The sequence below is a fragment of the Plectropomus leopardus genome, chromosome 13 (assembly GCF_026936395.1).
Source record: "Plectropomus leopardus strain MGB_pleo_1.0 chromosome 13, ASM2693639v1, whole genome shotgun sequence".
NCBI lineage: Eukaryota > Metazoa > Chordata > Actinopteri > Perciformes > Serranidae > Plectropomus > Plectropomus leopardus.
The window spans coordinates 2660615-2682971 of NC_142188.1; the positions used below are offsets into that span (position 1 = coordinate 2660615).

A 22357-nucleotide genomic window follows, 5' to 3' on the forward strand; every position below is an offset into this window, starting at 1 on the left:
GAAACCAAAGCAAATTAACTTTTCCAAAAATATAAAGAAGGCATTGAGCATCTTAAAAAAGGAATGATCGAGAAATTAGCTAAAAAAATTCATAAAGTACAAAAAATTAACTGACAATTGGCAAAAAAAAAAAAATTGAAACATAATCCAAACAAACAACAACAACAACAAAAAGCTGCTTAAAAAATATTTAAAATATGAAATTATGAAAATGATAATTTATTTATATTTATTAATATATAGTTCTTGTGACAAATTTTCCCTAGCTTTTTTAAAAGAATAATTTCATTTCTCGCAGTATGCGGACATTACAAGCCAATTTGTCCTTTGCCTTTTTGTGCATATTTTTTATAGGACATTAAACAAATTGCAACACAAGAAAAGTGATGTCAATCAGGTTTCAAAGGGTTAATATTTAACCCCTCTGTCACCCCACAGTCATCAACGCGACAAAAACAAAAAATCTACATGAAACTGAACACCATTTTCGACAATGGTATTCATGCAGATAGAAGGCAGATTTCTATTAACTGTAAAATTGTGCAAATTGAAATTGTGAATACAAAATACGTTTAATGGAAACACGTCAATTTAGAGAAACCCTCGTTTAATCGCAAAAAAGTTTTTACGCTCACATGAGGTGGTATTTCAGGTGATTCAAAAAGGCCATATTTTGCAAAACTGCGATGGTGACCCTTTTTTGGCTTCTCTAGGTCACATGATGCTAAGTCTATGTGCTTGTCAGCAGGAACTGGCTCCCATGATGCATCAGGAGCTACAAGAGCTGTTATTGCATCATATAACTCTGAGAAAGTTGAGCGGATCATCTGAAAGTTTTAGATCCACAATTCCTCTGTGAAATCGTGGACTATCAGCTCCCAGAAATCCCTCATACGTGGCCACTCCCACGTATAAGAGGCTCGCCTTTCCATCACGGCTCCATAACACGCCTACGTGGCCTTGGATTGGAAATAATGACGGCTAGTTTGGTGGCTGCAATAGAAATAAAGCTGCTAATGTTTTGAACATGTTATCACCAGAGGAGAAGTCGTAAAACATCCCTCAGTGGAAACAGTTTTCTCCACATTGTGTTTTATTGACATTTTGAAAATATTTTTGCACAAATCTGAGAGCTTTCGTTTCATTTTTTGAGTTGGTGAAAAGCCTAATGCATCTCACACAGGCGCTGCTCACGCCACCGCCCAAGAGCCACATTTCGATGACTTGTGAGTGAGATAAAGCTGAAAAAATATATGTAATTTTGCTGTTTACACCATTTCTAAAGACTCTGGTTAGTTAAAACATAATGGTTAACTTTATAGCGTCATCAGGTCATTTGGGGACAAGTGCATGTGATGTCTGGAGGGGGGGACAGGGCGCAGCTCAAGCTGTTCTTTGCCAAAACCCACAACACTCGTGGTAAAATCATGAAACCAGTCTTGGTTTGGTGGTGCACTCCACAGATAGATAAAAATGAGGTCCACTGTAGATTTAAAATTTAAAAAAAAGCTAAACTTGCTGCAAGTTTTGTACTGAACAGACAGATATGAGGTAAAAGGGTTTGCAATGTGAGTCCTACAGCATCATTCCTCACCAAAAAATGATTTTGTCTATAACTGAGAATCATACTTTGATGAGTGGTTTGCATACGTGGGCTTATATGGAGATTTGCTTAAAAAATGCTTAACTCTGTGTTATAGTGTGTACAGGCCTCACAGCGTGGTACACACTCAATTTGGGATACTCAGAGATACTCATGTTTCTAGGATTTTAGGACGTTTTTAGATTTCGGGACATTTCAGAATGAGATTTCAGAATCAGAATCCGGTTTTATTGCTAAGTACATTTATTTACACGAGGAATTTGACTTTTAATGCAAAACAATTAAAATAAAGGACAAAATAAAAATAGTGAATTTAAATAGAAAAGAACACAAGATAAAAAATATAGAAGCAGCTTAAATATATAGAACATAAAGGAGACATTTTAAAGGACAAATTTCAGGATTTTAGGATGTTTCTCAGATTTTAGGACCTTTTCTTTAGGGATTGTAAGTTGTTTCTAGTATCTAAGCACATTTTGAGGATTTTAGGACATTTCTAAGATTTTGTGATGCGAAACTTGCTTTGATTGGGGGCCACTTTTGCAAAATGACAAGAAGCCAGGGGCCAGTCGCAACAGCCCCACACACATTTGTAGGATTTTGTTTCGCATATTTAAGAATATTTCTAGGATTTGGGGACATTTGGAGGCTTTTAGGACGCTTATAGAATTCTAGGAAATTTCCAGGATCTTAGGATTTTTCAAGGATTTGGGGATTTTTCAAGACTTTAGGATTTTAGGATGTTTCTCAGATTTAGGGACATTTCTAGGATTCTGGGACGTTTCTAGGCTTTTAGGACATTTCTTAGATCTTAGGATGTTTCTCAGATTTTAGGACATTAATTTAGGATTGTAAGACATTTCTGGGATTTTCGGAAGTTCTAGGATCTTTGGATGTTTTAAAGATGTTGGGACGTTTCCAGGATTTTAGGATCTTTCTCAGATTATTATATGTTTCTAGAATTTAAAAAAAAATTTAAGTTTAAAAAAAAAGACTTTTTATGCACTCTGGTATGTATTCTAAAAATCAATCACTTGAATTTCTTTGTTATAACTGTGAATAAGAAAATGGTTGGGGGGCCACTTTGGCCCCGGGGCTGTAAATTGAGTATCTTCTGTTTTTTTTTCCTTTTGCTAAATTGTAAATTTTTTCTCATTCACACCAGAAAAGCGACCGAACGTGGAGACAAAGAGAGACATATAGAGAAGAATAGAGCGACATGTAGGAATGCAGGACTGGGACCTGCTGCCATTGTGTCCTAATACAATATCTGACTTCCTTTAGATGCCAGACACCACAAACACACACATGCACATACATAAGGGCTGAGCAGCAGGCAACAAGGCACCAGGGCCACTTCCTCTGCTGTAAGGGGGGGGACGGGGGGAGGGGAGAGGGGGAGAGAGAGAGGCTGGTACAAACTCGAGTCTCACACACGTTTGACTTCAGTCCTCTGGACACAAACTGCTCTCATCTGTCTGCTGCTGGACTCACTGTCTCACCATCAACTCATCTGAATAATCCTAATTTTTCTCCGCTCGGAGGCTGAAGCCGTCTCAACTTCACATTCAACGACTTAAATTGGATTAAACACAAAAATTTAACCATAGGACGACAATAATTCAACTTAAATAACTGGAAGACATCTGCAACCGCCTCACATACAAACACGGTCTGCTGCTGCCGGAGGATCAGCGGAGGGACGGAGGAAGTGCCTTGCTGAAAGGCACCTCAACGACAGCTGCTGAGGAAGAGGAGAGCGCCCACTTTGCCCACTTTTTTCAGGCCACCTGCAATCCTAAATCAGGTAAAGAGCGTGAGGATTGATTGAGGACTGATCTGATTTCTTTCAAGACAGCCAAAAAATTGCAAGAAATTAGTAAAAAAAAAAGTAAGATAAAATAATCTGAAAATATGCAGAAATATAAAAAATAAAGAACAAATGAGAAAATGGCCTGGGAAGGCCCTAAATGCTAAGTGGTTTCTTACATATGCAATACATAATATATTTACGCTACTTTTGGTTGATTCTGTATTTGTTTGATTGAGTGTTTCCTCATTAATCGGAAATTTCCACTAAAACTCTACAATACATCTTTCAGTGCTCAGTGCTCAGAAGTGTAAGGCCTGTAAGTGATGTTTTTATGACAAAAATGATATTTTACAGCACTTTCCAAAAAAACAAATTTAAAAAGTGCGTTAATGCCAGGTGGAAAAAATGAAATCAAAGAAAGAGACAATAAATATAATCACGGATTTAACAGGCCAACAGCTAAATATAGTTGAGTAACTGTGGTCGGATCAAATTAATTCCCTTTAAGAAAGTGACGGATTGATTTTCAAATCCTGTAAAAAGTTTAACAAGAGACGATTCTAATAAACAAACCAATAAAAAACACTTTTACTATCAACCTTTGACTGTTTTAAACATGTTTGTCATTTTTTAAGTAAATTGTGCTATAACTAAATACTAAAATAAACTAAAATAAATGGTGTGAGTGACGTGTTGCTGAGGCACCAGCGTACACGGTCACGTCTTTCCTCAAAAATGGGAAATTAAGGTTCCAAAGGAGAAAACAAAGGAAGAAAAGGAAAAAGCCGAATTTCAAAAGGAGGGACGGAGCGCACACATAGACTGCCTTTACACACAGGCCCATAAATTTGGTGCTACAGCCCTGGTTTCATGAATTAGTGTCAGAAAAACGAGCTCGTTTTGGTGTTTTTGAGTTTCAGAGCTTTACAAAGTAGAAAATGTGTCCAAGTCTGGAGAAAAATGTGGAAATAAATAGAGAAAAAAAGTCAAGTGTAAATTTTGCTTAAAACTATGAACGATTTGTTGTTTGTTGGTTTTGTTTCCCCTAATTTTTTTGATTCATGTCTCACATTTTTATGTTGGCCCGCAGATATGCTCATCTGCAGAATAAGAATAGTCTAAGCTATATATATCGTTTATTACCGCATCAAAAACATCCTCAGTTCTGAGTAATTCCATCGGTTCATCATTTATTTATTATTATTACTAAGCAGCGGAGGAGATATGTGCATGCATGTGTGTGTGTGTGTGTGTGTGTGTGTGCGTGTGCGTGCGTGCACCCGTTATCGAGACAGGATGCAGAACAATACTGGGTGCTGGATAAAGGGCGTGCACACTCTGACACATACACGCACATGCACAGAAAAGGTCAAGAGAAAGTCTATACAAGGAAGTAATATTGTTATTAATGATTCTGGGAGCACTTGTGACGGACAGAAATATATATATATACACACACACACACACACACACACACACACACACACACACACACACAGACACACACAGTTTGTTCAAAGCCTCTGGGTTTCACAACAACAGGAAGGGAGGGGCATTTGCGGGATACTTAATTAAAAACATTAAAAATAAAATTTTATGTTGTGCTCTTAATCTACTTTTTGGTTTTAATGGGAAATTAGGTCGTATCAAATGATGCATCTTCTGAAACAAACTTAGAAATTGAACGCTATAAAAGGAAACAGTTTAGACGCAGCATACAAAAATCCAACTCGTCAAATACGGACACTTTCAGTGGACGTTTGCGCCGCACAGCGACGCATTAAGGCACCTGTTCAGGCGGTATGAAACTCACCTCAGGCGACAGTGTGAAACCATTCAATCAATTACTGTCAGTCAATCGAGTTATTTTAATAACAGAGTAGTGTGCCAGTATTTGTAGTAACATATGTCACACGACGCATCATGTGACGCCTCACACGTCATATTTAGCCGTTTAGGTCCCCTGACAAAGCGGCAATATTTGACAAATTAGGATGAAAATGTGAAAATGTGTGCAGTGACAGCAGGCCCCCGTGCACGCTGTTATGAGGAGCCCTAGTTATAAAGTAGCTACCGTACGATCTGGTCACATGATCAAATGGAGACTTATTACCCAGAATTCTTATTTGCATATGTATTGGCGATGTTGCGGTGATTTAGTATATGCTACAGCTGTTGGCTAAAGTTCGAAATTTGGGTGGACAACTCGCAATTTCCCTTTTTTCTGTGCAGCCCTCAATTATATACTGGCTCCCTAAATTAGCACATTAAACTCTGAGTTTGTCTGTTTTAGTCCAAACAAACCCCCCAAAACAAAATAAACACAACAATCTACAGATAGTATCGGTTTTGTTCTCAAAGACGGTTTTTAACCCTTTGACACCACCTGAGAAATGTTTTTAAAAACATGGAAGAAAGCAATGAAAAACTTCAGAAGAAATGACCAAGAAAACTGAAGAAATTAGTCAAAATTACAGTGAAATTATCTGAAAATCAGCACCAAAGAAGCAAAAAGGAAAGTAAAAATAAATACATAAAATAAAACAAAACAAACGACAAAAAGGAAGTCACCTGGAAAAAATGCCTAAAAAGTAATAATTTTGAAGCATAATTTTAAATATAGAATTGTAATAATCCTAAATCCTACATTTTTTTTTTTAATTTCATATCCAAAATGACTAACTTCTTTAAATTACTCATCCAGTTGCTCGTTGCCTTTTTGTCCCATTTTTTCAAAACAATTCAAACCAAATTCGCTCATATTTCAAAGGTCTGAAGACCTGTGAACGCGGTCTGAACACACAACAAGAAAAACGATCCAGGTTTCAAAGGGTTAAGCAGCCAGTATTGCGTATCGCACATTGAGTGAGTGTAACTTTGACCGAGAGATGAAGGAGAAAAAAAACTTAAACAGTTTTATTATTTCAAACAATTAAAAAATAACTACAAGTTCCTCTTGATGTCCAAGAACAAGAGAAGAGCGGGCAACAAAATGTTGTCAGACGCGAGTGAATTTTCCTCTTAAGACGTCAGAAATACCAAACACATCAGTCAGATTAACACGAAATGTACTGAGCTCATTCACGTTCCTAAAAAACATGAACAAAAAATGTTTACAGACTCACAGGCAGCACTTTCTCATAGGAAAAACACTCGTGTTATTTATTATTATTATTATTTTTCTTTAAAACTGTTATATTGTTGAGTGTAATGAACACAGAAGCCTTTAGATATTTACAGGAAAAAAAGCACACTGCACGCAGAAACATACCCAAATGAGGGGAGAAAGACTTTGTTTGTGTGTGTGTGTGTGTGTGTGTGTGTGTGTGTGTGTGTGTGTGTGTGTGTGTGTGTGTTTACAGTGAAAGTCTAGTTTTCCTTCCCCAGAGGCAGACGGAGGGGAGTGTGGGAACTGAGACGAAAGCTAAACTAAGACATGGACACAGACGCATTATTAATGGGGTCATGGCCGGGCTGCAGAGAGGGTCACAGGGTCGAGATTATACAAGAACACACACACACACACACACACACACACACACACACCAACAACAACAACAACAACAAACGTGTGTTCTTCAATAGTTTGATCACCAAGTTTCCATCAAATTTTGTGCCAGTTTTGAACGACTTTACAGTAAATGGCAAAAGAAAAAGCAAAAATATTATATTATTATTATATTAATATTGCTGGTTGCATCGTGGAGATTAACCCTTTGAAACTGGAGAAATTTGGCTTTATCACATTTTTAAAAAATATACAAAAAATGGAATGAGCAACTTTACAAAAATTGACCCCATAATTAGCAAGAAAATAAGACAATTTCCTCAAATTTGCATTAAAAAAGTAAAAGAAAAAAAAGGAAATTTAAAAAATAATAATAATGAAAAATATATTTTTCATTTCTGTTGCCTATTTTTTAACATAATTATAAATATATATTTCTTGATATTTTTCCTTATTTGATAATTTCTCATTGTTATGTGATGTTATGTATTAATTTCCAAAACCAAAATAATAAAAACAGATCATGACTCATTTTCAAATTTCTGATTTTGTGCTCATATAAAAGATAAAGGAAAAAAACTAACATTACCAAAACCAAAGCATTGTTGAAACAGAGTTTAAAAATATCTGCTACAAAACATCAATCTGAAAAAAGGCATATGCCTGAAGTCTCTTTTAAAGACATTTTCACCTCATAAATACAAGTTTTACTTTTGTTAAAATGAACCTCAGTGAGACTCACCTGACTCTGCTGCAGACATGAATCCTGAGTTTGCTCGCTGTCCACCAGGCGACTCTCAAACCTGCAGAGCGACTGAAAGAAAGTAAAACATAGAAGATGAAGAGGTCTATGAATGACATAGATATAGACACAGGGACACAGAGTAACAATAAAAATGTGTCACCTGGTTGTTTGATCTTCTCTGTGCAGAATGACGATGATCTGCAGAAGAAAGTTTAAATTTCAGTGACGTGTATGTACGAGCGTGATTTTGTCACATTGGTGATAACATCCCAGTAACCATGGCGATGGATGCTCTAAACATCAGCAGCTTTATTTCTATCGCAGCCACCGCACTAGCCGTCATTATTTCCAATCCAAGGCCACGTAGGCGTGTTATGGAGCCGTGATGGAAAGGCGAGCCCCTTATACGAGGGAGCGGCCACGTATGAGGGATTTCTGGGAGATGTAGTCCACGATTTCACAGAGGAATTGTGGATTCAATAACAGCTCCTGGAGCTCCTGCTGCATCATGGGAGCCAGTTCCTACTGACAAGCACATAACCATAGCATCATGTGACCTAGAAAAGCTAAAAAAAAAAGTGTTTCCATTGCAGTTTTATGAAATATGGCTTTTTTGAAAGCGAGGGTGAAAACTTTTTTGCGATAAATGGGAGTTTTTTTAATTTTATGTTTCCATTTGCCGTATTTTATATTCACAATTTCACTTTGTGCTATTTGAGAGTTTATGGAAACCTTGTCATTGTATGCAACACACACACACACACACACACACACACACACAAACATTATGTGTGCAGCAGCGAATCTTGTCTGTGCTCTCTGATCTTCAGGTGAATCTCGTACCTGCAGAGTGACGGCTGTGAGATTATTATTGGTGAGTTGGAAAGTCTGTGCTGAGCTGTGAGCGGTCGATATGGCAGACTGGAGCCTACTGGGAAACTTCCTGGAGGAAGTACAGGAGCACTCTACCTCTGTTGGCAAGGTTACAACACACACACACACATACACACACACACACACACATTTAATAATTAGCAAATATAAAGTGTTTATGTTTGTATAGATTTGTTAGTTTACAACAAAGTCCTTAATGAATCTAAAATGACATAAAACAATAATAATTTTATCTTAAATGTATATTTTAGAGGGGTAGTGTGCCTCCATGCTCCCCAGATAATTTCTCCTCATGCATTAGTTTCATTTCTCAGCCAGCTGCACGTTTCATTTCAACTTTATTATCGCCGATTGTACTGAAACAAAATGCATAGAAACATTTGCAGCTGAGACGAAAACTGAAAAAATGAAATCCATCCATTATAAAACTAAAACCTTCAAACAGTCATCCCGACAGTCTTTTGGCAAAGGCTTTTCATCACATCTGCAAAAAAAGTCCCATTCACAGAATACCACCATTATTTCCACACAGTATGTTTCCACATTATTGTTTCGGAGGGTTTCATACACGTGTCTTTGTTGTCTGCACAGGTGTGGCTGACCATCCTGTTTATCTTCCGTATCCTGGTGCTCGGGACGGCCGCCGAGTCGTCGTGGGGAGACGAACAGGAGGATTTTAACTGTGACACTGAACAGCCCGGCTGTGAGAACGTTTGTTACGACCGAGCTTTCCCCATCGCACACATACGATACTGGGTAATACACAACCTGATGCCTGTGGTGTGATGGTTAAATGAAACAGTAGGTCATCAAAGTTTTGAGTAATATCAACAGATTTAAAGAGCTTTTCAGGTTGTTTTAACCTTTTGCGTACCAAGTTTTTATTTTCCATTCATTTGCAGCAGCTGGATCCTATATTATTTATTCACTTCTACCATGAAGTCCATTTTTTATACTTAGTTTATCTGTTGACCCTTCGTTATTGTTACTCATTATGAAATATCTATTAAATATGTCACTTATTCAGGGGTCCTTAATTCACTCATTGATAGAAAGGGGTCCTTTAACCCTTTAAAACCTGAGCAAATTGGCTTGGTTTCTTTCATAAACATTGGAAGACGCTTAACAAGAAGTGGCAAAAAATACAGCAAGAAATTAATAAATTTACAAGAAAATCACCTATAAATATTTAAAAAAAAACAATGTGCATGGGGGCCTGTTGTAAAATAATAATTTTATAATAAATTATAAAATAGTCTTTATATATATATATATATATATATATATATATATATATATATATATATATATATATATATATATATATATATATAAAAAAAACTATAAAAAATTAAAAAACAAAACAAAACAGGAAAATGGCCTTAATAAAGTAAGCAACCCAATATCTAAAAAATATTATCTGATAATATTTTCTGGTCTCTTTTTTGGTCACCTTTCACTATATTTTAGCATTTTGCAGAATATTTCTTGCCAAGTTACCTACAATTTCTTCCCACATTTTTGGAAAGAAATCAAACAATTTTTTTCAGGTTTCAGAGGTTTAAAGTTTTGTGAAAGGAGTCTGAAGGAAGCACAAGAAAACTGCTGAAAATCCAGGTTTCACCATTAAAACTGTTAATGTTACTGCTTAAATGTTGATGGTCACTGACCTTTAACTCTGATCTTGCCTCTCAGGTGCTGCAGATTGTGTTTGTGTCCACTCCCAGTCTGATCTACATGGGTCACGCCATGCACACTGTCCGCAGAGAGGAGAAGAGGAGGAGCAGAGAGGAAGAAGGGGGAGACGGGGGAGGGAGAGAGGAGGACCCTGGAGGAGGGGAAGAGGGAGGAGGAGAAGAGGAGAAACAGGAGAGGAGAGGAGAGAAGGATGGAGGGAAGGAGAAAAGAGAAGTTCAGTCAACAGGTCGAGTCCGTCTGAGAGGAGCGCTGCTGCAGACCTACATCCTCAGCATACTCATACGCACCATCATGGAGGTAAAAATGAATAAAACAGGCGACAAAAATACTTCAAATGTGTATTTTTATGGTGTAAAAGTATCTGACTGTGATTTACCTCCATACAGGTGGTGTTTCTGAGTCTCCAGTACTTCCTGTATGGAGTCTTCCTCAATCCTCTTTATGTCTGCAAGGTAAAAAAACCCCAGAAATTCAGAGTTCATTCAACACATTAAACACGACATTCACATATGTCTCTGTCTCTCTGTCCGTCTCAGGCCTGGCCGTGTCCACATCCGGTCAACTGTTACGTCTCCAGACCCACAGAGAAAAACGTCTTCATAGTGTTCATGATGGCGGTGTCGGCCGTCTCGCTGGTGCTCAGCGTGCTCGAGCTGCATCACCTGGCGTGGAGACACTGCTGCAGGTACGGTCTGTGTGTGCGTCATTATCAACGTCTGAGTTTAACCCTTTGAAACCTGAGAAATCTGTCTTTTTTTAAAGACAATGAAATGTCCAACTTGGCAAGAAATGAAAAAATGATGGTGAGAAAAAATGAGCTTAAAATTAGTTTTTACTAAAGAGGGGAATTATTAAAAAAATATTGAATTATTTAATACTACGACTACTACTACTGCTACTGCTACTACTAAGTGTGGACTAAAGACAAAAAGAGATCAGTTATGGAGACATAAAGTGTACTGACTGATCTCTCGTCTCAAATTCAAATCAGCTTTATTGGCATAAATGTTTGTCACATCGTAGCCAAAGCAAAACAACAGATTATTATTATTATTATTATTATTAATATCTCTCTCTGTGTTTTTGTCTTCATCTGTCCTTTGTGTGTTTTTGTCTTTATCTGTCATTTCTCTCTGCTTGTGTTCATCTGTCCTCTGTGTTTTGTCTTCATCTATCCTTTGTGTGTTTTTGTCTTCATCTGTCCTCTCTCTACATTTGTCTTCATCTGTCCTCTCTCTCTGCTTGTCTTCCACTGTCCTCTCTCTCTCTCTCTCTCTCTGTGCTTGTCTTCATCTGTCCTCTGTGTGTTTTTGTCTTCGCGTCTCGTCTCTCTGTGCTTGTCTTCATCTGTCCCCTGTGTGTTTTTGTCTTCATCTGTCCTCTCTCTACATTTGTCTTCATCTGTCCTCTGTGTTTTTTGTCTTCGTGTCTCCTCTCTCTGTGTTTGTCTTCATCTGTCCTCTGTCTCTACGTTTGTCTTCATCTGTCCTCTGTGTTTTTGTCTTCGTCTCTCATCTCTCTGTGCTTGTCTTCATCTGTCCTCTGTGTTTTTGTCTTCGTGTCTCATCTCTCTGTGCTTGTCTTCATCTGTCCTCTGTGTTTTTGTCTTCGTGTCTCCTCTCTCTGTGCTTGTCTTCATCTGTCCTCTGTGTTTTTGTCTTCGTGTCTCCTCTCTCTGTGCTTGTCTTCATCTGTCCTCTGTGTTTTTGTCTTCGTGTCTCCTCTCTCTGTGCTTGTCTTCATCTGTCCTCTGTGTTTTTGTCTTCGTGTCTCCTCTCTCTGTGCTTGTCTTCATCTGTCCTCTGTGTTTTTGTCTTCGTGTCTCCTGTCTCTGTGCTTGTCTTCATCTGTCCTCTGTGTTTTTGTCTTCTTCGTGTCTCCTGTCTCTGTGCTTGTCTTCATCTGTCCTCTGTGTTTTTGTCTTCGTGTCTCCTCTCTCTGTGCTTGTCTTCATCTGTCCTCTGTGTTTTTGTCTTCGTGTCTCCTCTCTCTGTGCTTGTCTTCATCTGTCCTCTGTGTTTTTGTCTTCGTGTCTCCTCTCTCTGTGCTTGTCTTCATCTGTCCTCTGTGTTTTTGTCTTCGTGTCTCCTCTCTCTGTGCTTGTCTTCATCTGTCCTCTGTGTTTTTGTCTTCGTGTCTCCTGTCTCTGTGCTTGTCTTCATCTGTCCTCTGTGTTTTTGTCTTCGTGTCTCCTGTCTCTGTGCTTGTCTTCATCTGTCCTCTGTGTTTTTGTCTTCGTGTCTCCTGTCTCTGTGCTTGTCTTCATCTGTCCTCTGTGTTTTTGTCTTCGTGTCTCCTCTCTCTGTGCTTGTCTTCATCTGTCCTCTGTGTTTTTGTCTTCGTGTCTCCTCTCTCTGTGCTTGTCTTCATCTGTCCTCTGTGTTTTTGTCTTCGTGTCTCCTGTCTCTGTGCTTGTCTTCATCTGTCCTCTGTGTTTTTGTCTTCGTGTCTCCTCTCTCTGTGCTTGTCTTCATCTGTCCTCTGTGTTTTTGTCTTCGTGTCTCCTGTCTCTGTGCTTGTCTTCATCTGTCCTCTGTGTTTTTGTCTTCGTGTCTCCTCTCTCTGTGCTTGTCTTCATCTGTCCTCTGTGTTTTTGTCTTCGTGTCTCCTGTCTCTGTGCTTGTCTTCATCTGTCCTCTGTGTTTTTGTCTTCGTGTCTCCTCTCTCTGTGCTTGTCTTCATCTGTCCTCTGTGTTTTTGTCTTCGTGTCTCCTCTCTCTGTGCTTGTCTTCATCTGTCCTCTGTGTTTTTGTCTTCGTGTCTCCTCTCTCTGTGCTTGTCTTCATCTGTCCTCTGTGTTTTTGTCTTCGTGTCTCCTCTCTCTGTGCTTGTCTTCATCTGTCCTCTGTGTTTTTGTCTTCGTGTCTCCTGTCTCTCTCCGTGTTGTTATCTAAACCTTGACTCTGCGGGTCTCCAGTTCTGTTCTGTCCCTCCTCCGTCTTCTTCTTGTCCTGTTTCCGTCCTCGTAGTCCCGCTTCATGTCTTTTTTTGTCTGGTCTTTTCTGTCCGTGTTTTGTTTACGCGAATTGATTTTCGGCGCGCTGGAATCATTTCCGCATAAGCGCTGCGCAGTACGCTGATGCGCATCATGGAATAGTCCATGTAGTCCAGACTGAAGGGGGGGCAGACAAACTCCGACAAGACATGAGTTATTGATGAATGACGTATTCCGATGCTATTTTGGGGAATGGATTTTTTTTTTAGAAAAACATAATAATTGAGCAAAATAATAAAATTTTATTGGGTTACAAAGGGCATTTTATCGGGACCGGGGCTCCGGCGGATGCCTGTTTCGACTAATGGTAAAGCCCGCCTACGATACTTCTACTACTACTACTAATACTACTAATACTACTGCTACTACTACTACTACTACTAATAATAATAATAGAAAAAAATCGATTAATTTTCATAATTCTTATAAAAAAAAATAATAATAATAATATAATATAATATAATATAATATAATATAATATAATATAATATAATATAATGTTTCTACTGTAAACAGTATTTATATGGACTGAAAGGGATTTGTGTGTATGCAGTGCATGATGGCTCTCTGTCTTGTAGAGTTGGATAAACAAAGCTCTTGAAACATATATTCTGCACTCTGAGACTATTTTAAGCTTTATTCTCAAAATTTTCTGTATTTCTGGATTCACACAGTAGAGGAAACAGTATGCCGCCTGCTTCCAAACAGCACATAAAATTATGTTTATGATTAACATTTCAGGTGAGAAATAGGAACAAATCCTTACTTCAGTTATGATACAAAGCTGGTTAAAAATCATATTTTAAGTTTGAACAGAAGGTTAAAAACCTGTGAATATGTCTAATGCATGATGACATAAAACATTATGTTCATTTTGTTCTCATTTCTGTTAAATGTTTCAGGCGGTACTGTTTCAAACAGAAGGCTGCCGCTCCCGCTCCCGCTAACGCCTCATTGGCCCGGCAGCTCTCTCTGTCTCCCCCTATGCCATCAACCCCTCCTCCAGACTTCAACCAGTGTCTGATTGGCTCCTCACACTTCCTGCCCCTCCCTTTCCCAAACCACCGCCTGGCTAACCAACAAAACTCGGAGAACATGGCCACCGAGAAGCACAAACTGGCCGCTGCATCTGAGGAGGCGAACCTCCTCAAGATGCGTTGCTACTCACGGACGTGGCAGGAGAGCGGCAGCAGTCAGATCCAAGATGGTGGATATCTACGGACTGACACTAACTGCTACACACCTGCGAGCGGGGAGATCAGCGGGCCGCAGATCCAAAATGGCGCCCCTGACGGGTTGTTGCTTTGCCCAAACGGAGGGCTCTGTCAGAAGGACAAACGGAGATTTAGCAAAACCAGCGGAACGAGCAGCCGAACGAGAGCGGGCGACCTTTCCGTTTAGGAGGAAAGCAGGAAATTCAACTTTTCACACCAAAGAGACGTTTTCGACCCGTTCTCATTCCTAAGTCGTCAAATATTGCTGCTTTGTCAGTGATTTCGGCATCAGACAGCAACAGTAAAAGTCACTTTCAGCTTTCAGCATAATACAGCGCTGGGCGGCGTCCATTTGTTATGCGGCCAGATGCAACCTTTGGTGGTGATGTGACAGTCTGTTCTCACGCCGACCTCATCAAAGATGTCCGCTGTCAGTGTTTTTTCTGCGCACAATTGTGACGCCAAAAGCCACTTCCACATCCAACCTGAATGAGACTGGACGGCGTCAGATAAGAACGCGCTCGGACAGAACCAGTTACGGTCCACATGCAATGTGCACAGGAAGCGCTACTTGAATGCAGAATGCAGCTGGACGTGATCGATCACGTGTGCACGAAACGCCAAAAGACAGCGTCAGGTGATAACGTTGTCGATAACCACGTAATACAAGTAGTGCAAGTGCGCTTATAGGGCGGGCAGGAGGAAAGGTGGATGGGTTAAAGAAGTTCAGAGTTTGCTTCCTGTGTGGATGTTTTGTTTTTCTACACATTACCATGTGCCTCTTTTACCTAAACCTAGCCATCAGTGATTTTGTTGCCTAATCCTTACCATCGTGACGGTCCCCGCTGTTCAGGACCATCCCAGCATGTACATTTGTTGACATCACGGTAATAGTATCCCAGAGCGTAAACAGCTGACGCGGAAGGACACCTAAAACGTCATAAATAGACGTGTAGATCACTGACAGAGCGGCACCATGTGACGAGTTGGGATGAGAACGTGTCGACAAACTGAAACATCAACAGCAGAAGCAGGAGGACACCTAGCACATAATATCTAGACATAGATGTCCACTGACAAAATGTCGATATGTGACGACTTGGAATGAGAACATGTCGGACCCTTTTATACATCACAACGTGCTCATAATACACATTTATCATCAACACTATCTCGGTTTTTCTTGTTTTGTCTCAACTGCCTCTAAAAGGAGTGAAACTCTAATCTGCAACTTGATTAGGAGACGATTCCCTCTGCCATTACACTTCCCCTTAAAGCTCGTACTAAACTCCTGAATGACAATAATCAGACGTTAAAGTGTTCAGATTGCAGATCAAGTGTTTCTAGTCAAATTACAGAACAGTCAATGCACATTTATATGGAGAATCATAGCATCACCTAAGAGCAAACAGTTCTTTAAAAACAAATCTCTTGATGACTGCGTTTCCACTGAGTGATGGTCTGTGACTTCTCTTCCAGCGATAACATCCCAGTAACCATGGTGATGGATGTTCAAAACATTAGCAGCTTTATTTCTATTGCAGCCACGGCACTAGCTGTCATTATTTCCAATCCAAGGCCACGTAGGCGTGTTATGGAGCCATAATGGAAAGGTGAGCCCCTTAATTGGTGGGAGCGGCCACATATGAGGGATTTCTGGGAGCTGATAGTTCACGATTTTACAGAGGAATTGTGGATTTAAAACTTCCGGATGATCCGCTCAACTTTTGAAGAGTTATGCGATGCAATAACAGCTCTTGCAGCTCCTGCTGCATCATGCCTGAGGGAACCAATTCCTACTGACAAGCACGTAGCCATTGCATCATGTGACCCTTCTGCTGAAGCACGACTTTTCTAAGATAGAGAAGCACTTATCAACATCGAGAAAAGTTGCGTGGAGTTTGGACTGGATGCAGCAGACCGTGACAGAATCGCCACCATCGGCATATGCCGAGCAGCCAGTCAGACCAAGTGGGAGGAGAGCTGGCATCAGGGCGAGGCTGACCCGACTTCAACCGAGAGCTGTCCCTCTAACCAAGCCCTCCTGGCTAATGTCCCGTCGCAAGAGAATAAAGTGGATGAGATGCGACTGAGGCTCACTCAGCAACAGGAAGACAGAGACAAGGCTAACCCTGAACATCCGGGACCAAGCTGTTGCACTGGATGGGCGGATCTTGTTGGAGACTCAAAACTATGATGCAAATTCAAAAGGTGCAATGCTGTGATTAAATGATGCTATCAGCAGCAACATGTCCAAGCAACTGGATGGATCTTCACAGTAGCTGCTGATTTTTATCAACTCATCCTTCAACTCCAAAGATGTAGCAGGATCAAGGACAAATGTAAAATAGTAATTTCATTTTGATGAATGAAAACCTGCTCAGTGATTCTTTCTTCTGTTGAGCGAAACAGCTGATGGGATAACTTGTGACTGCAGCTTCTTCCAGGGGTTTCCAGCCAATGTTGTTCAGAAAATTGTCTCTGTTCTCCACATCTGACTGATTAACAGCAGCCTTACATCTGTGAATGTCACAACACTGGGGGGCTGGGGACATATTGTGTCCTCAAGCAACCAAAGTTTCACCTGTGAACTGAGCCTAAACTCACCAGCTTACTGGCTGAAAGTGACTGTCATCGGACAGCAATGACTTCTCCAGGGAAATAACAGGAATTTAAATGGTGTGATTTTGTTTAGCTGTTATCCAAAAATGTTTTCATCATTTTTACTGTATATTCAAGTGTTTTGAGTTTTACCTGCAGCATTGCCTTTTTCGCTGGATGCAAACGTTTCTCAGTGGATGAATATTTTTACTACTTTTTCCGCTTTTCAAAAGCTATGTCTCATATATGTCATAAATTTCATTTTTTTGTGTGACAGCTTAGTCAGTTTAAATGATTACTGGTGAGTTTCTACTATGTATTAATGTAATATCACATTATGCCTATAAACACATCAGGACTGAAAAATGAAATACAATCTTTATGAAATGTGTGTTTTCCTTGCAGACTGTACTGTCACAAATTACATCTATTAATACACATATAATCAGTTATTTTAAATTGTTGGATATTTCCTATATTGTTTTATATTTATTTATGTGAATTCTGTTTGTGTTTTAAAAGCTTTGCAGATAAAATAAAGTGAAACCTGTTGGAATCTGTTTTGTATCTGAAATGTCTATAAATGCACAAATGCAAAGTTGTTTCAAAAGGAAACTCATAAGTTTTCTTTTCAATCTGTGCAGCAATTATCTGTGACCTTCTGAAATTAAAACTACAGAGAATCTCTTTCAAGAGCAACCTAATAAACAATCACTAATTGTCTGTGTCCTTCGAAGCAGCCATAAAACACTGATTCAAATACATCTGCACTGAGTTTGAAAGGGGGATTTAATAAGTAAGACAAAAATAACAAGAAGAAACCACTGAAAATTTTTCAAAGACAGTGGGCATACAGACATTTAGCAGGTTTACCCTTGTTTTAAAAACTTGCATGCACCGGCTAATTGCGGTGGGAATGAGGTATGAGGGTAATGCTAAATTCCAGAGCAAGATCCTGGTTAACTTCTACAGAGGAGCAAAAGAAAGCATGCTGACTGGAAACATCACAAACTGGCATGGTTCGTGCACGGTCCAGACAGGAAAGGCTCTACAGTTCATGATTCAAACTGCCCAGAACATCACTGGTTCCCATCTACAGAGCATCAGTGACCTCGGTGAAGTGAGCCATTATAAATGACACCAGGACATTGAAACTGAAGCAGCTAAATGCATTTAAAAAAAACAACAATTTTTTGTCAAAAAAAAGCCATTTAATGTTGCATTAAACTCTAATATTATGTAATTTGCTTTCATCATCAACACTGGCTGAGTGACCCCTTAAAGCTGGACAGGTGCTGTAAATTCAATAAGCTTTAAGCACCTAATTTGTCATGCAATTTTATAATCTTGCAGAATTTCTGCCAGATTGGACGTCATTTGATGTGCAGTTTTCTGGATGTAATTGGCTGCACAATAAGCTGTGTGGCTGTAGGATAATCTGACGCATTTCTGGCATGTCAGAAGTTTTTGAGGTTTGTTTTAGGGGTTTCATGAACCAATGGCTGGTGTGAATTATCATCCCTCAAACTGTTTTTTAAAATACCTTAATAATTTAGCACCGGATATTTTATGCATATTTCTCTTTTTTCCCCTTCTTTTCTCAACTAAAAGCCTAACTAGGGATATGAGTTGGAAACAAGCAACAGCTATAATACTATAATATAGTACTATGTTAATTTGCATTGTTTCTGTCAAATAAACTATATAAATAAAGAAATAAGTTTCCCACATGCCTGTTGCCAGAAGATCCTGAATGTAATTTTGTGATATTTGCAGTTCAGATGTGTTTCTGTGAAGCATTATTTTGGCCTTCAGAGATCAAACTGAACCTCCTGCAGAAGCTTCATGTTTCCACTTCTGACTGAGTGACAGGCCGCTGAGAAATGCTGGACACTTTAAGGACGGGGCACTGTGGGTTTAAAAGGAAATCTCGCCTGGTTCCCATGGCACACGGCCAGCCTGGACCAGGAGCTGATGGGAGAATTCCCAGTGAGGTCATCTGCATGCAGCAGGAATGTTTGGGAACGGCAACACTGATTGGTTTTCTGTTTTCTTTCCCTCTTCTCCTCTTCTCCCGTCTGTGGTATCCATGTTTCCACCACAGCCCAGATGTGAGGGTGAAAACACTCTGAATGATACTTGAAGAGCGTTTTGAATTTTAGGACAGTCTGATTTCAGGATTATATACAACTCGACGGCTTGCCGGAGAGGGCAAAGGAGCGATTTCGGTCCAATCTTTTATTTGAGGATAGTCTGACTGACTGGAAATAAAAAAGGATATGCATAAAATGTATTTAAAATGATTCAAAATTAAAATTACTTGAAAATAGGCCCAAAAAAACCCCCCAAAAAAGACAAGGAAATTACCTCAGGAAAAAAAGCTAATAATAACAATAATAATAATAATTGTAACATAATTTCAAATGTATTATTAAGAGTATTATAAATATAGGTGTCCAGGTGCGCGTAGCAGGAAGGTGATATTTGTGCTGCAATCACTGAAAAACACAAAAATGCTGCCAGGTCAAAAACATTCAATAGTTGACGGCGCCCTCCTGTGGCCAAAAATATTACTGCACTGCTTAAATGATCACGTGACAAAACAACAGAAGTTTATTCATTTTGGTCTTTTTTTTTTTTACAATCGCATTCTGGGTAAAAAAAAAAAAAATTAAGTGTTAAAGACTATTTTACTTTTGCCAAAATTAATGCAGCTGAGTACTGTGAACGTGTAATTTTAAGTGCTAAAACTAATGTGTGTGTGTGTGTGTGTAGTCAAAGCAGCACTGATGTTGCCTGTTTACTTTGTGTAAATGGTATTTTTGAAGTCCTCACATGACCTCTGATTAAAACTGAGCTCTCTGTGTGTCAACCCCCTCCACACACACACACACACACACACACACACACACCTGTCATCCATGATCTTGTATTCTGGTCATGTGACAGCAGTATTTATATCTCTAAAGGGGATACCCTCAGTTACAGCTGGTTGTGTGTGTGTGTGTGTGTGTGTGTGTGTTATGTCGCTCTCTATAAATGTCACTTTAAAACACAAGCAGTGCGTTTTTCTATAGAATTTGTCATTTTTTAATATCATGTCATATTTAATCTCAGCTGAACAAATTTAACTGAACCTGTGATGCATCTGAAATGTGTTTTATAGTAAACTTTTATTCACCCAGATTCATTTTTGATTGTAGAACTTTAACTTTTTTTTTTTTTTTTTTTTTACGAGTGCAATTACATCAACACGTCATCTGCTTTTGTCCTTGAACGCAAAAAGTGTTCAGTTGTATTGTGAAACACCCACTCAGACTACCAAGGAACATTTCCCAGTCTGACAAAGAGCGGCTGAGATATTTGATAACCCTTCTCTTCATTTTAATAACCAACATAAAACCTTTCTTTGTTCCTCATTTCCCCTTTGTCTTGAAGGACATTGTAAAATATTTTATTTTTTGGGCACCTTCCAACTGGAAAAAAAGAAATCAGACGCCTTTCACGCCTTTAAACCCAGAGCACATTGGTTTGATTTCTTTTGAAAATATGAGTGAAAAAAGGCAATGACCAAGTGGGAAAGAAATGTCCTCCAATGTGCAAGAAATCACAAAATGGGGACAAAATTGTAAAAAACAAAAAAAAAAAAAAACAAAAACCTAACAAAATATTGAAAACTATATTAATATTTATAGTAATTTTATATTTAATATTATATAACAGAAAAAAATAATAAAAGAAATTATTTTTCAGCTCTTTTTGTGTGTAATTTTCATGTTTTTATTTTTTAACGTTTGTGAGAATTTTCTTCTAACTTTTTCACTAATTGTTTACTTATTTTTTGGCCATGTCTTGTCAAATTTCTCATTACCTTCTCTCAAAATTTTTGAAAGTAATCAAACCAGTTTGCTCAGGTTGCAAAGAGCGAAAAGTCTTTTTTGCTTTGGTACTCTGTACAACAAACACAGACAGAGACAGATTCATGGGGATTTAGTAACACCTGGTGGTTAAAATATATTTTAATAGACAGTTTTGCAAAGAAAGACAAAAGAGAAGACAGTTTTTATGGCCGGCACATAAAAATGGGAGCCAGAGGTGGTTTAAGTTCACTGAGGTCAGCAGGAAGTCAAGGATCAACAGGCAGCAGATAAAAATAAAGGTAGTAATTGAGGCTCTACGGCAGCAGGGAAGTAAGGGTTAACAAAAGACAGTAGAGAGCTCAGTTGACTGGTAAAGGCAGGAGGACATATTATGGGTAAATAGCAACCTCTGACCTCTACGCAATGCTTGTTTTAACCCTTTGAAACCATTTTTTGTCTTTCTTCAGATGCCTTTTACAAGCTGTTTAACCCTTAGAAATCCAAGCAAATTGGTTTGACTCCTTTAAAAAAATAAATAAATAAACACGAGGGAAGAGGCAGTGAGCAATTAATAAGAGGAAGAAAAAAAATCTAAAAATCAGTTTTTTAAAAAAAGGAGAACATTGAAAAAAAAATCCAGAATACTATGTTCATAATTATTATAATTATATATTTAAAATCATGCTACAAATGTGTGTGTATATATATATTTTCGGCAGTTTTTGGGTCTTTTTTTCTTTCTTTTTCTTTTCTTTTTCTTTAGGCAATACATTTTAATAATAGCAGTTATTAAGGATTCTGTTTCAACATTATCTACGGACAACTATTTCAGCAAAAATTGAATAAAAAACTAAACTTGAGGAGTTGCTCAATATATTCTAATATCTAATAAGAATTAAAAATATCGCTATTTTTTTGATAATATCAAAGAATATTTTCAAGTCATTTTTTGGTCTCCTTTTACTAATTTTTAGCATTTTGCAGGACATTTCTTGCATGGTTACTGATTATGTTTTTCTCATGTTTTTGAAAGTAATTAAATAACTTTTCCCGGGTTCAAGAACGCAGCATAAGAAAACTGTTGTCGATGTAATTGTTAAAGGGTTAAACTTATTTATATGCTTTTATTTTTGCACTTTTACTTAAGTAGAATTTTGGAAGCATGACTTTCACTTGTGAAGTTTTTCTGTGGTGTTGAAGCGCTCCTTTAATTAGGAGGAGGACAGCTGCTTATCTTAATTATATTTTTCCACAAACTAGATCCTCGTGTAATTTAACGAGTTTACAGCCGGACAACACAAACACTCGGCCTGTACTCGTCCGTCTGCAGCCTGACGGTGTGCAGACAGACTGTCTGAAGAATATCCAGACAGATCTGGATGCGTCTCTGCTGCTCGCTGAGCTTTGATCGAGGGGAGACGTGAAC

The 22357-nt window shown here is 38.6% G+C and overlaps 2 protein-coding genes across 3 annotated transcripts in view; one reads left to right on the forward strand and one right to left on the reverse strand.

Annotated features, from left to right (window-relative positions):
• Window positions 1-10804, reverse strand: part of LOC121966032 (follistatin-related protein 1-like) — a 25118-nt gene extending 14314 nt beyond the window's left edge. Inside the window, exons 1-4 of one of the 2 annotated variants that reach the window (XM_088086851.1) lie at window positions 10638-10804; window positions 10234-10391; window positions 7830-7867; window positions 7667-7738 (exon numbers count right to left, since the gene is read on the reverse strand). The gene's annotated coding sequence lies outside the window, so the exon portion shown is untranslated. Of the gene's footprint in view, window positions 1-7666; window positions 7739-7829; window positions 7868-8512; window positions 8641-10233; window positions 10392-10637 lie in introns of those variants that run through there. The other variant, XM_088086850.1, reaches the window with a different exon arrangement.
• LOC121940667 (gap junction alpha-5 protein-like) lies at window positions 8513-17627 on the forward strand. Its single transcript, XM_088086846.1, has 6 exons — window positions 8513-8651; window positions 9155-9319; window positions 10259-10558; window positions 10648-10713; window positions 10798-10946; window positions 14159-17627. Exons 1-6 carry the CDS (start codon window positions 8583-8585, stop codon window positions 14655-14657), a joined length of 1248 nt encoding a protein of 415 aa, XP_087942972.1. The 5' UTR covers window positions 8513-8582; the 3' UTR covers window positions 14658-17627.
• Window positions 17628-22357: the final 4730 nt, after the last annotated feature.